We start from the raw sequence: 14,491 nt of genomic DNA on the forward strand, positions 1-14,491 counted from the left end.
GGCCAATTGGAGTATGAAGTGCGTCGCATCGTGGATGCCAGGCTCCGTCAGGGGAAGCTATGGTTCCTTGTTTCCTGGAAGGGATACGGCTCAGAAGACGACTCGTGGGAGCCCAGTTGTGAAGTGCATGCCCCTCGATTGGTCCGTTCATTCTATGCCCGTAACCCGGGTAAGCCCGGTGCTAGGAGGCACAGGGCAGGGGGGCATACTGTCAGGGTCTGACAATTGTGCCTGCCCAGATGATAAACTACAAGTACCAGAATGCTTTGCACCTTGAAGGATTGACTGAATGTATAAATACCTGTGGGACCTTGTAAGAGGTGCTCGTGATTTGTCCAATGATATGCGGTTGCTGGCGGACGCCCTGTCCCCGCGGATTGTTGGGAAGGTGAGGTTCGTCTCTTGCTCTGTGGCTGTGGAGCAAGTTGGAAACGAGACGGGTGTTGCCTGGTCTTGTGTGAGTCATACGCAAGGCGCGTGAGGCGCAGGATCGCTCCCTCCGCGCGCTTGCGGAACTGTTGTGGCTGTTCTGTGAGGAACTCGGAGACGCCGGATTGCCCCCTCCGGTTCGCTCACGCTTATAGCCTAGAACTGTGTTCTGAACACCGGCTGGTGTTATGTTTGTTCTTTGCGTGTGAGACGCTGGATTGCCCCCTCCACGCCTTTGAGTTGCTTTGTTACTTTTTCGGGTGTGCTTGCGAAGACGCTTGGATTTCCCCCTTCGCTGCACACCGACTCTATGAGCTCATCTGAGGAAACATTTACCGAGAATAGGAGACGCCGGATTGCCCCCTCCTAAGTCGGTTATGTTAAACTTCGATTCCGTGAAGCACAGAGTGATAAGCCGGGTGGCTGTTTTTTCAGTTTAGTTATGTTATAATTTCCATCAGGAACATCAGAGATTGTATCTGAAGACAACGAGTGGAGGAAGAGTCTATTCCTTCTTCATTACCTTCGGTGATCTCATTGCTGATTCCCCTTCTTTGGCAACTGGTGAGTGAATGAGTGTTAGGGCATCAGAGCACACACACGTAATAACTATATGGTTACCAGAGGGCTATAACCTTTGTTTTATTGTTATATCTTTAGCTGAAGAAGGGACACACACAGGGGAAGAGTCATATCCTGAGCAGTATCAGGTGAGGGTTCGTGATAACAGTAAAGATTTGAAGAGTAGAGAAAAGGGGGGGTTAGATTAACGCCTGCCTCTTGTCATTTCAGGTCCCTGTCCCGGATGTTCCTGTCCTTCGGCCCATATTTTCCCTCACCTGACTACCTTGCACTCTGAGATACCTAGCTAGAGTGCAGGGGCGTCTGGAGGTGGACCCATTAGAGCATCATTCCGACCCTGAGGATCAACAGTCGTGACAGTATCTGCTCCAAATAAAATAAGCAGAAATGAAAAGTGACTGGGTTCCCTTTATTTGATACATGTGATTACGTTGTCCTACCCAGTGCTCATTTGGACACAACCTCCCCTTGTCTTATATTCACTTCTGTACTCTGAGGCAGGAGGAGGCCGCCACATGGTGTCACACCCCCAGACTGCCCCATTGTCATTCAGTAAGTGGCAATCAGCGGCATACTGAATGACAATGGGCGGGAATGGCTGCTCTTGTGCTCCTGAAGGAGTGCGAGGCGCCTCCAGCAGCAGGGGTGAGGCCACTCACAGGGGAGCAGCGCTGCTCCCTGTGATGGCCAAAATTGCAGATAGTGTGCGCGGCGCCCCTGGCACCTCATTACGGCACACTGGGGCGCCGCGGCGCACAGTTTGGGAACCACAGGGGTAGTGGATCCACTACCCGGATGCCGGTTGCTCCCAGGCAGCAGCTTCCCGGCGTTTACCGCCTCAAATCCACACGCGGACGGGGTCCCTTCTCTACAGCTCCGTATTTTTCACGATCTCGACATTTATGTAGTCCTACAGCCCTGATGAGTTACACCTCCTTCACAGTGTGACGAAACACGTGTCGGCTGGCTACTGTCTCACTGTACTGTCCATTACATGATTTATATAAAAAAAACTTTATTCATACTATTCTTGACATTCTACGTTCTTTTTTGAAGCAATCACTCTTTATGAGTAGAAACCTTAGTCCTCATACTCGGACTATTTAACACACGTGCGTGTGCACAGGATCTGTTCTCCTTCCAGTTGGTCGAGGCCTCCCTAGACCAGTTCAGGGGTGTTTTTCCCAAAGGGTTTGTGTTCCCCTGTCCTGCTTTGCACTGCATGCCTACTGCACACCCCGATCTCAGCCACAACATCACACTGCTTAGGGCGCCACTACTTCCTACTCTGCTAACACAAACCCAGTATATTAACCTACTGTTATGATATTAAAAGCATTCCGGCCATGATGAGACGTGCTGCTCCTGCCCACTAATGGATGGCAGTGCTGATGAAAAATGCAACACGTGAGGTATAGGTATAAAAAGTCCGGTTCCATTAAACGGATGTCATGAGGCCAATGTAGAGTATAATAGTTAAGTTGGTTTGTTTATTTCTGTTGCAGCTTTTAGCCTGTGCTGTTCCCCAGTAGTTAGCCTTGTCTTTGCTGTTGTTTTATGTTTATATCTATCCATCCCTAATAACAACTTGTTCCTCATGTGTGGGTATGGGATGACATATTTGACAAGGAAATATATTCCCACCAACACAAGAGCAGACAGATCAGCTGCTCCTTCCACAGCCACGGGTGCAACAGCAGCCAGAGTACAGTGGGGCATTACTCTGAGGCAGTAGCAAGGTCCAGCCTCTCTCTTTCTTCTGTATATAGCCTGAGTTGCTGAATGGCAAAGGTGTTGACATTGGCTGCTGCGCAGAAAGCCATCCTTACCTCCATCTTTTCCAGCGGGGGCGGAAAAGGCATGGAAAGGCACTCTGCAGAGGGGAAGCAGAATGTAGGGGACTGGTCGATAATGCAAACGTCAAGGAGAACCCACCCAACAGTCAAATTGACCTCCAAGTAGGATGGGAGGGCCAACACGCCTGCAGTGAGCGCCCTAGTGTTGGGGGGTAGCTCCCACGGGATCCCAAGGGGGCATGTTCTATTTTCCAAAGTCCAGATTGACTAATAGTTGACCAACGTTGTTGTGCTGCCTGGCGTAAAAGGAAGAGAGAAAAGAATTAGCCTTTTCTACCAAGATGTGGTGCATTTTCTCTCTCCAGCAGCACTGGTGCTTTTTTGTCTACCTTGCAAGGATGTGTGCATATCTTTTGTGCCCTTCCAGCACAAAAACTACCCTTTAAGACTTTTCTCTATTTGTATGTGTGTTGTACAATGCAGCACACATCTAACGTTGGGTGAATAAGAAGACATCAAAATATTTCTCTTTGTTATACCTGCCTTGAGGCGGCTTAAAGTGTTTGGTGCAAATCCCTGTCTCTGATAGTAGGTAGGAATTTGCATCAAAACCCACGGGTGGTTGCATGGGTAGGTTCATGTACCACCCGTGAACTGCCCCCTAATTTCAATACATGTTCCCTGCTACTAGTGGATGTTTAGGTTTATGATCTCTGGGCCCGATTCACAGAATGAATTTAAGACTCAATCCTAAACTTACTAGTGTTTTGGTATTCACAGATTGCATTTACTACTTTTGGTATTCACAGAATGAACTTACTACTTTTGGCATTCACAGAATGCACTTACTACTTTTGGTATTCACAGAATAAACAGCGCGATTCGCAAAAATCAGCCGTTTGCGATCGCAAAATGGCCCTTTGCGATCGCAAACTGGCCTTTTGCGATGCATAAACGTTTTTGGGATGAGCAATTTCGGTAATCGCGATTTTTTGCGATTTCCTAAATTGCGATTGCATTTAAGGATTCGCAATTTGCGATTCCTTAAATGCAATGCTCGAAGCACTTTGAAATATTGATTTTGCTATTCGGGGTAGCAAATTACCGAAAGATTAAACTGGTTGGTAATTTTCAAAAGCTTTGAAAAATGCACTAAAGTGCATGTTTCAAAGTTTCATGTCAGACACCCACATGCCCTTGGGCATGTGTGTGCCCAACATGGTTGCACAGTACTATTTCAGGGGTGCAACAGGGTGTCCTTTTGGCCCCCCTGCACTCTTCAAATTGCATGCGCAATTTGCAAGTACCTATTTGGTACTTGCAAATTGTGTATGCAATTCCCATGGGCCTGCAGGCCCATAGGAATGACTGGGAAGCCATTCCCTAATTGCGACTCGCAATTTGTGAGTTTCAATTAAGGAATGTTTAGGAATCGCTATTTTTTTGGCAATTCCTACATGCATAGGCTTTTGCGAGTCCTTAATTCTGATTCCTTAACCCCTTCGATGCTCATGACGAGCTCAGTTCGTCATGAGGCACAGTTGAGCTGTGCTGATGACGAGCTGAGCTCGTCATGAAACTATAGTATTCAAGCAGGTTCAGCACAGGAGGGGAAAAGCCATAGCAGCCAAGGTGTTAATAATCGCAATTAAGGAATCGCAAACGCCTACTTTGATGCATGTGCGACATAATGAATAGTTCAAGCAGACTAAAGGACACCTGATCAAACAGAAATTGCTGATAGAGACTATCGAGCAGGTGCCCAGCTTTTCTTATGGGAAGAATGTGAGAGACCTTGGAATAGAGATCGAACAAGCTAGGGTAAAAGCCCGACTCCAGTAAATTTATCAGTTCTCGCTTCATCGCTCATATTTCAGATCGAGGCAACGCCTACCTTAAATTCAATGAAGGTAAAATGATCAGTGTGCAGCACAGATTAGCAAGATGGCAGTGTACTTTAAATATGTGTAAATGTGCAATAATGCTATGTTTTTAGTGTTCTTTAAGATGTATAAAATCTAATTTGCAATTGTTAATACAAACAGCTAGATATAGTAAAACCTATGTCCTCAGCTGGTCAATCGAGTCAACAGGACTACTGGGTGACAAGCTAGCAAAAGTTCAAAAAGTGGTAGGTGTCTAAACGTAAATGAGACCCAGAAGTAAGGAAAAGAATAAAAAGAAGGAGATGCTGAATAAGATGGGTGGGATATAGAGGAGGGATCTTGGAGCCGAGCGGGGTATAGAGGAGGGATCTTGGAGCCGGGTGGGGTATAGAGGAGGGATCTTGGAGCCATTTGGGTAGTATGATTTTGTTTAGGTGTATCAGGAGATATAGCATTACAGAGGTTTTAGTTTGATGGTTAGAATTTAAGTAGTGCTTAAGACAATGTAGGACATGGATATAAATGTGAGTCCCATCCTATTTCAGAATTACAGCTTCTTGCCACAATTCAAAGATAAGCCTGAGGGCGCACTCGCCGTATCCCCAGAGAAGACCCACCTTCACCATTTTATGATTTCATTTCAGGGCAACTTAGGCTCCAGAGCTCGGACTCAGTGAAAGAAAGCAGAGGCACACCGGCGCATAATGTGAAAACTGCTGCAGCCAATCGGATGTAAGTGTCAAACCAATGAGCCATCTCCAAGTGCAGGACACCTGGGAAAGTTAATGTGCTGAGTGAGGGGGGGGGGTAATGGTGTGAGTGGAGCACATATGTGAAAGAAAGAAGGGATGAGCTCACACAGAAAAATAAAACTAGCCTGGTGAGTAAAATATGGTAAGACATAGGTGGTACCCAGAAGACAAGATCCCCATTACATAAGACTGAACACTCCTTCTACAGTGGCACATAGCATTGCCAATAATTTTTACATTTTGATGTGGTGAAAGGTGTATGCTTTTTATCACAAAAAATGTGAACACTTAGAGGATTAAGTAGAATGTTAATATTTATTAATGCAACACTTAATGGAGGTGGCGAAACCTTTCCTCAAAGCGCTGTTGAGTTGCCAGAAAAAAATTACACTAAAATTTTAATTTTAGATCATTGCTTAACACTGTGTTTTCCTAATGAACAAGTTAGAGATGATCAAACTCTTGGTCTTTCAAGTTAATAAATGGAGAAACTTTGAGACATGTCTGTGTTTGAGTGACAGTCGCTTACACAGCTTGTAGATTTTGACAGTAATCTTATACTTTAGTATGCACATTGTTCATGGTTCTGAAAAATACCTGAAAAATCATGATCTACTGAACTCACAGGCCGGAGACTTCACAGGTAGACAGGGTGGAAAATTTCTGTTCCCAATTGCAGGGTCTGAGGATTCGCCACTGAGAGCATCCATAATCCTTACGGTGTCATACCTTCGTGGGTATTTACACACATTACCAATATATTCCCCACTGCCAAATTGAATTAAATGTAGTTGAAAAGATATCAGAGTAAGGCATCAACGACAAGTTGCAACCAAAACAAGAGAGAGTCAGTCTTTTGTTATGACAAGACAACCTGATAAGCTCCAAGAAAACCGTCCACCAGATGCATATAACCTGCCCAGTACTTGGCTAGAGAGTAGTCTCCATCAGCCCACCCATTTGGCGGAACTTCGTCATATGGAGTGCAGTGCTCGTGAAATACAAGTGAAGTCGCCAGGAGATAGTAAATTTGCTTTATACTATCAGGCGATCGATTTTTATCCTATGACATGTGGACAGTACCTAATAAACTTTATTTTTTGTCCCCATAGTCATTTTTAATTTCACTTGTATTTCACGAGCACTGCACTCCATTCGTTGTATCTTACCTTCAACAACTACTTTGGCTGAGAACAGTGAGAGTATTTGGCCGAGCACATACCTACGTCAGCCGCAGTGCGGCATTGGATTGTGCCTGACTATTCTCTCCTAGTCTTCCATATGACGAAGTTCCGCCAAATGGGTGGGCTGATGGAGGCTTCTCTCTAGCCAAGTACTGGGCAGGTTATATGCATCTGGTGGATGGTTTTCTTGGAGCTTATGAGGTTGTCTTGTCATAACAAAAGACTGACTCTCTCTTGTTTTGGTTGCAAGTTCTGGTTCGGGGTTATTGAGTAAAGTTGGTCTATAAAAACTATCCCCTAGACCCTCCAACACACGTTTTTTCCGGTCAACGACAAGTTCCCATGTTATTCTTTTGGTGCCGCTAAGGGCAGTTACCAGACTCATCAAAATGATGGGATCTGTAGGAATTATACGGATCCTACACGTTCCCATTGATTGAACCTGGAATTACTGATTCCCTTTATTATTACACATTGTTTAAGGGAACCTCAGGGTTCCAACAACATTCCCAGTGTTGGTAACTCCAGGGTGGACTTCATGAAGTGACATCCGTGGAACTTGTAATGTGGCCTTCAGGCGCATTTATGGTGGACAAATAACATAAACACCCTGTTTCCAGTTTACAGGAAGGGATTCTTCCATATCCAGTAATATTGTCCATATGTAGAAAAATTGTGACAAGAAAATTATGCAATATAACAAAAAAAATACTGGTGGATTGTACATCTGAAGACAATCTGCAGGAGTTAGCATTATTGGTATACTTTTGTTTCCCATTATCTATGTTTTCTGTAGATTTCTCTGAATACTCTTTGGAATTTTTGTGAATCTCAAACAATTGTTAAAGGGCATCTGATGTCACTGTCAATGCCTTTATAATTTTGGTGAAATTATAAAACTAAGACTCTGGTTAGGGCAGCCACCCGTAGAGAATTTGCATGCCCACCACTTCTGGGACCACAAGGGATAGAACTAGGTCTGTGGATTCCATGAAGAATGCATCATTTTCCAATGCACAATTGCCCTGCTTAATTTGTGCTGGTGGTTGCTGGTGATGGGCACCAGATCTTCTTACCTTTGTGTCTTAGGACTTATTTTTCATCATCAGACTTTGACCCAGAACAAGAGAGAGAAAGGTAGAATATAGTCACCGTAGTGGGCCATACTTGCCATTAAAGGCCCGCTCTAGCATTCCGTGAAGGTCCTTTAACAAGGGAGCAGGCCTTTAATGACCGGTATAGCCCAGTAAAGGCAGGCTGTAAGGCTATTAGAACATTCCGCCACTAGAAGGCAGGATGTTCTAACCAATAAAACAAAGGCCTCAGTGAGCCCAAGGGGATTTAAATCCCCTCTGCCTTCATGAGACCTTTGTTCAAGGCAACACCCAAGGCCAGGTCCTCTGTTATGGCAGAGGAGAGTTGCCCCCTGCTCAAAGTGAGTAGAGGCAAACAAGAAAATAAAATATTAATAAAACAATTTAATTTTCATTTTATTTTTCTCAGAGCCAGCAGGCCAGGGCCATCCTCAGCTTGGGTACTGCTAATTGAGCATGCCGGTTTGGACGGCCTTCTTAGGCCGGCCAAACAGGCATGCGCACTTTTCTCCAACCCAAGCTGTGTTGCACAGCCAGATGGAGAACAGTCCTAGGCACAATCTGAGGGCAATCCAGGCCGCTCAGACCAAACCTAGTGCTTCTCTCATGCTTTCGAACAGTATTCCCAGCAAGAGAGAAACACTGGGATGGACATTGGAGTCTGAGCAGTGTGCACCAGCCCTGCACTACCAGATGCGAGAATCGGGAGAAAGGAGCAAGGCGGTGGTCGCCGGAGTGGCAGGTAAGTTCAATTTTTATATTTTTTTTAATTATGTCTGACATTATGTTTTTGGTGTATATTATCCGCCCCACTACTTTGCAATGCGAGCAGCTGTTACTGGCAATACCTGTGAAGGACAAACAATGGAATGTTGGTACTCCAGGCTTTTACTGGCCATTAGTAGCCTGGAGCACTCCATTGTCTTCAATGAAGCTCCCAACATTCCAATAGGTGGAAGGGGCTATGAGGCGTAAGGTCTATGAGGCATAAGTGAAGAGCATCAGTGGAAGCGGATACTAGGCATAAGGGAGTATGCAACATGTGAGAGATGCATCGGTGCAAGGGGATAAGAGGTGTCAATGGAAGAAGGGTAGAAAACACTGAGAGAGAGAGTTTTATGCGGAAAACAGTTATGAGCTGAAGTGGTGTTTCAACTCTTTCAGTATTTTTCTGAAGGAAGAAAAGGAAGGCGTTTATGTGATGTCTCTAGATAAATTGTTCCTGCTTCTGGGAACAAAGCCTGAGAAGGAATAGGGCATAGTGTTTTTTTCTACTACATCAGGTAGTTTCCACCCAAAAAACATCATTCTAATCACGGCAGTAATCGTAATTCTTGGGCACTTTCCGGTAATTTATGCAAAATTACCACCCAGTCCTGGTGGGTTCCCCAGTACACATTTCATTAGAAACACAATCTTCAGAGGTTCACAGCTAAGACTGTGGGAAAGTATCCTCTTAGACCCCACTCCGGCTCGTGGAATTCAGAATGAATGGGGCTGGAGCGGGCTGTTACTGCACGGTGGAAAAAATTAACCCCGCGGTATCAGTATTTTCCCTGGTGGTATTCCCGCAGCAAAATGCTGGCCCAGTCAGAATGTTACCAAGGTTTGTTTTTAGTTGTGGTGGTAGGTGAGGGCCACTTTGCATAATTCACCCAACAGCATTCTCATGCACCTACCACAGCAGCACACCTGAAATCTGGATTTGGGGTACTCTCTGAACCCACAATGGATGGTTTCTACATTGCAACACTCACTTTACAATAGAACACATTAGTAGGTGCACCCACACACATACACAGTGGTGTCATAACTGTATAGTATGGCAGTGGAAGACCACCTAGTAGCACCAGCAGGCAATTCACAGCCAATCAATTGTGGGGACCAGCAGAAATGGCAATGTTGTATGGGTCACTTACTCAGGCGCACAGCTATGGGCCTACAGAATACAATAGCAACCACCACCAAGGAGGGCACACAAGAGGCCCATCATTGCACAGAACAGGCACTAAGTGAAAACAATGCCTGACTGCCATGATTCTGGTCAGTAAGAGATGCAAGAAGTGCATACAAGGTCCTTCCATGCTGCCATTAGTGCTTAAAGACCATGCAGATAACACAACCTTCAACCATCCTGTCCCCGTATGTTCATATTTTGGATAAAAAGATCAAGAAGGTCCATTATCTACATCCAGGATTTCTGGTCCTCTTGTCTCTCGTCAATGGACAATCCAGCAACCCTTTGTCATGGGGATATTTCCCTCCATTCTTTTGAAAGCTGGAAGTAACATGATTTCAGCTGGACTCAAAATATCTTCTCATTATTGAATGAAGTGTTTTCAGGGAAGTAAAATATATACAAAGTTTACATCATGGATATTGTTGTAAGTGTATTTGCCTCTACAGATCAAGCAGTTAGAATGGAAGAGCTACCCATTGTAACAAAATGTTAAAATGCATGGGTGGGAATGGCACGCAGACATCTACAGCACAAATAAACCAAATTATTAGTTTTGGAGTAAACAAGGATGATCTTCCCATTTTTGGAGAGCCTCATTGCCTCATGATGTTTCAAACACTTCACCTTTGTTTACTTTTTTAGGAGCGTCACGCCGGCGTTAGTGGAAGAGGACAGTGCAGATGAATCCATTTCCTCTGATACCGATGAGGTAAGCACTCTTGTCAATTTAATGACCCTTTATATTCCTTTTTATATACCTATGCACATTTTTTCTGAAGCCACATTCTATCCAGCGTGCCCCAACAGGGTATGGGGGAATGTTATGGGGAACAGATAATATTTATGAGGAGTAAGTTCAAAACCTGTCTTCAGCTTATCTGAAGATGAATTCTATGCCTAGATGCATCAAGGGTTTTTGCATTCGCAAATGGTGCGAATCGCAAAATTCGGCCGTTTGCGAATGCAAATCCCGTTTTTGGGATGCATCAAGCATTTTGGTATTTTCGCAATTTTAGAAATCGCAATTTTGTTGCGATTTCTAAAATTGCGATTGCATTTAAGAAATCGCAATTTTGCGATTTCTTAAATGCAATGCATGATTACTTTAGAATTGCGAATTCGCAATTTGGAAGGGGTAAATTAGCATGAAGTTGAACTTCATGCTAATTTATAGAACACTTTCAAACATGCACTAGTTGCATATTTGAAAGTTTTAATTTACACACACACATGTCCTTGGGTCATGTGTGTGTGTAAATTGCACTTACAGTTCAATTTCAGGGGTGCAGGGAGGGGTTCTTTGAACCCCCCTGCACCCTTGAAATTGCATTCACATTTTGCAAATCGCAAATTGAAATTCGCAAAATGTGAATGCCTTCCCATTGATTCCTATGGGCCTTTTGGCCCATAGGAATCAATGGGAAGGGTTTTACTTAATTGCGATTCGCAAATTGTGAATCGCAATTAAGGGAAATTACCGAATCGCAAAATAATTTGCAATTTTTAGATGCATAGCATTTTGCGATTTCTTAATTGCGATTCCTTAATTTTCGCAATTAAGAAATCGCAAAATGTTACAATGATGCATCTAGGGGCTAAGTCCTTATCCATATCTTCTAGGTGCGTCTAGGTGCAAGGACTTGGAAAGAGAGTTGGCAGTGGGAAGCCTTGACAATAAAATAATCGCCCAAAACGTTTGTACCTCACAGTGCCAGCCTAGGTGGCCAAACTTGAGGGTTTAGTTGGTTGGTGTAGGGGAAACATTGGGGAAAAATAGTCTTTTGCATTGCCAGGAAGAGCATCATAAACAATACACAAAGTCCTAAAAACCACCCCTTCCTCTTCCAGTAGCCAGTGACACTAGATTCAGCATAAAGTGATTATTATGTTTAATTTAACAAATTACGCCTAATTCTCCACTCTCTGGAGTTTGTTTTTGGCATGGAGACCCAAGTGGATGCTGTTCTAGTAGCTAATACAAGGAGGTCTTAGGATCACATCTGCGATCTTCAGTAAGCCATTTGTTGGAAGGTGTGTTGGTAACTTTTATTCTCTTTTTAGTTAGCAACCACTTTATCGAGGGTGTAAATACATGTACCTTCGCTTTGATTAAGTCAGCCACTGTGACTCTTCCAAGGAGGAACATTGTCAAAGAAGCTATGAAACCAGTGGCCCATCAAAAAAACTCTCAATAATTTTTAGGCACACAAATTTATTTTTCATTATCATACTTCAAGAGAAGAGAAAGGTAGAGACAGAAAGTAATAGGAAGAAATTGATAAAAGCGAAAAAAGAAAAAGAATTTGTAAGACTAAGATACCAACAAACCAAGGTCAACACAAAAGAGAAGATCAAATCTTCAGATCCTTCAAAGACTTCTTCATAGACAAACTGATGTTTCCAGGCTCTGTGAATTCGAGGGAGCTGTCTCTGGAGATAGAGCGAACAGTGGTATAAAAAGTGAAGAGACTGGTTGTCTGTGATGCTGAGGTTTTCTATCTGCAAAAGATGAGATTGAGGCTAAGACCTGCTTTTTGGGTGGCGGAATCCAGCCGCTGTGTGAACTGCAAGGTTATCCGTGAGTTTCACAATGCCTTGTGTGTAGTATTTCATGGAGTAACCCATGCAGATCTTGACACTGTCTAAGATGAAACAATGTTTTAACGTGGACAGTAGGGGCCCGATTCACAGAATGAACTTAATACTCAATCCTAAACTTACTACTATTTTTGTATTCACAGAATGCACTTACCGTACTAATTTTGGCATTCACAGAATGCACTTACTACTTTTGGTATTCACAGAATGAACTTACTACTTTTGGTATACACAGAAGTTAGGATTTTGTTTTAAGTTTGTCTTAAGACAACTTAAGACAGACTTACGACAAACTTAAGACAGACTTAAGACAGACTTAAGGCAGACTTAAGTTAGGATTTTGTCTTAAATCTGTCTTAAGTCTCTTTTAAGTCTCTCTTAAGTCTGTCTTAAGTCTGTCTTAAGTTTGTCTTAAGACAAATTTAAGACAAAATCCTAACTTCTGTGAATACCAATAGTAGTAAGTTCATTCTGTGAATGCCAAAAGTAGTAAGTGCATTCTGTGAATACCAAAATAGTTGTAAGTTTAAGATTGAGTCTTAAGTTCATTCTGTGAAATCACTTAATCTCCCTGTGCCTAACAACAATTTTAGGGCCCGATTCACAGAATGAACTTAAGACTCAAACCTAAATTTACTACTATTTTGGTATTCACAGAATGCACTTACTACTTTTGGTATTCACAGAATGAACTTACTACTTTTGCCATTCACAGAAGTTAGGATTTTGTCTTACGTTTGTCTTAAGACAAACTTAAGACAGACTTAAGACAAACTGAAGACAGACTTAAGACAGACTTAAGTTAGGATTTTGTCTTAAGTAAGATGTTACAAAAAACATCACAGAAACAAAATGTCCTGGAAATAGGTTACTTAATCGTGCATTCCCTAGGAGTGTTAAACATGTGAAATATAAACAGGCACTAAGGGCCCGATTCACAGAACTAACTTAAGACAAAATCCTAAACTTACTACTTTTGGTATTCACAGTAGTTAGGATTTTGTCTTAAGTTTGTGTTAAGACAGACTTAAGACAGACTTAAGACAAAATCCTAATTTAAGTCTGTCTTAAGTCTGTCTTAAGACAAACTTAAGACAAAATCCTAACATCTGTGACTACCAAAAGTAGTAAGTTTAGGATTTTGTCTTAAGTTAGTTCTGTGAATCGGGCCCAATGTGTCCATCTGTAATGAAACTGGTGCTACGTAAGTGCTCTGATACCTGATATCCTCGGGTCTAGTTTGCGGTATATAAAACTAAAAAAAAAAAAAATGTAAAAGAGAAGGGAATCTTATCTATTTATTGAGCATGAACTGTTTTGTGAGTAGGGCACAGCTGCAAATTACTAATGGGATTCGTTTTTATATTTATCTATGTATTTTGTACATTATAATAATAATAATTATGCATTTGAGTGAGTGGGGCAGTGAGTGGGGCGTTCCTTTAATGTATTTCCATAGAGGTTCCTCTCCTCCATGTGTTGTGATGTCACTTGCAGGAGGAGCGCAGAATCTCTTTTTCTAATTCCATAAGTTTTCCAAACCTATCGGATATTTTTAAAAATAATAACAAATCCCTCATACCTGCTTTCTGAGTGTTAAAGCTCCAAAATATATTGCAGGAAAAAATCTTCCCCAAAACTTTTCTTTTGTGGAAAGTTTCAAACAAGCGAATTTGACTGGCTGCATAACTTTACAGATTTACAATCCGGCGCCATATTATTTCAGCACAGTTCTAACCAGCAGCCATTTTCAGGACTTTTGTGTTCCCTCTCTAGGAGCAACCATTGTACTTCACAAATTCACACCAGCTGCTGGATATTTTCACCGAACTAGAGCAGCAGAACCTCTCGTTGATCCAGAACTCTCAAGATACTGAGGAGGCGCTGGAGGAGCTCAAGCATGAGAAAACCAGGACAGAAGCCAGAATGTAAGTGTGAGAGTCTGCTGCCACCTTCAGGTCTTCTCAGGTAAGGTCAGCCTTTGACCTGGTCAATCAATGAATCAATCAGGGATTTAAAGTGTGCTACTCAGCCGTGAGGGTCTCAAGGCGCTGGGCAGGGTGGGGGGTGGTGGGAGGGGGGGGGGTTGGGGTGTGGCTCCAGTTCAGCGAAGAGCCAGGTCTTGAGGCTCTTCCTGAAGGTGTGCAGAGTAGGGGAGCGTCTGATGTTGAATGGGTTCTCGTTCAAGGCTTTGGTTGCGATGTAGGAGA

The 14,491-nt window shown here is 43.1% G+C and overlaps 1 protein-coding gene across 1 annotated transcript in view; it reads left to right on the plus strand.

The window, feature by feature from the left end:
- CFAP100 (cilia and flagella associated protein 100) overlaps positions 1-14,491 on the plus strand; it is a 169,352-nt gene that overhangs the window by 139,309 nt on the left and 15,552 nt on the right. The window contains exons 10-12 of the mRNA XM_086950926.1: positions 5,338-5,425; positions 10,326-10,392; positions 14,058-14,209. Coding sequence (XP_086807052.1) covers positions 5,338-5,425; positions 10,326-10,392; positions 14,058-14,209 — 307 coding nt within the window. The remainder of the gene's footprint in view (positions 1-5,337; positions 5,426-10,325; positions 10,393-14,057; positions 14,210-14,491) is intronic.

The sequence above is a fragment of the Lissotriton vulgaris genome, unplaced genomic scaffold (genome assembly GCF_964263255.1).
Source record: "Lissotriton vulgaris unplaced genomic scaffold, aLisVul1.2 SCAFFOLD_1244, whole genome shotgun sequence".
Classification (NCBI taxonomy): domain Eukaryota; kingdom Metazoa; phylum Chordata; class Amphibia; order Caudata; family Salamandridae; genus Lissotriton; species Lissotriton vulgaris.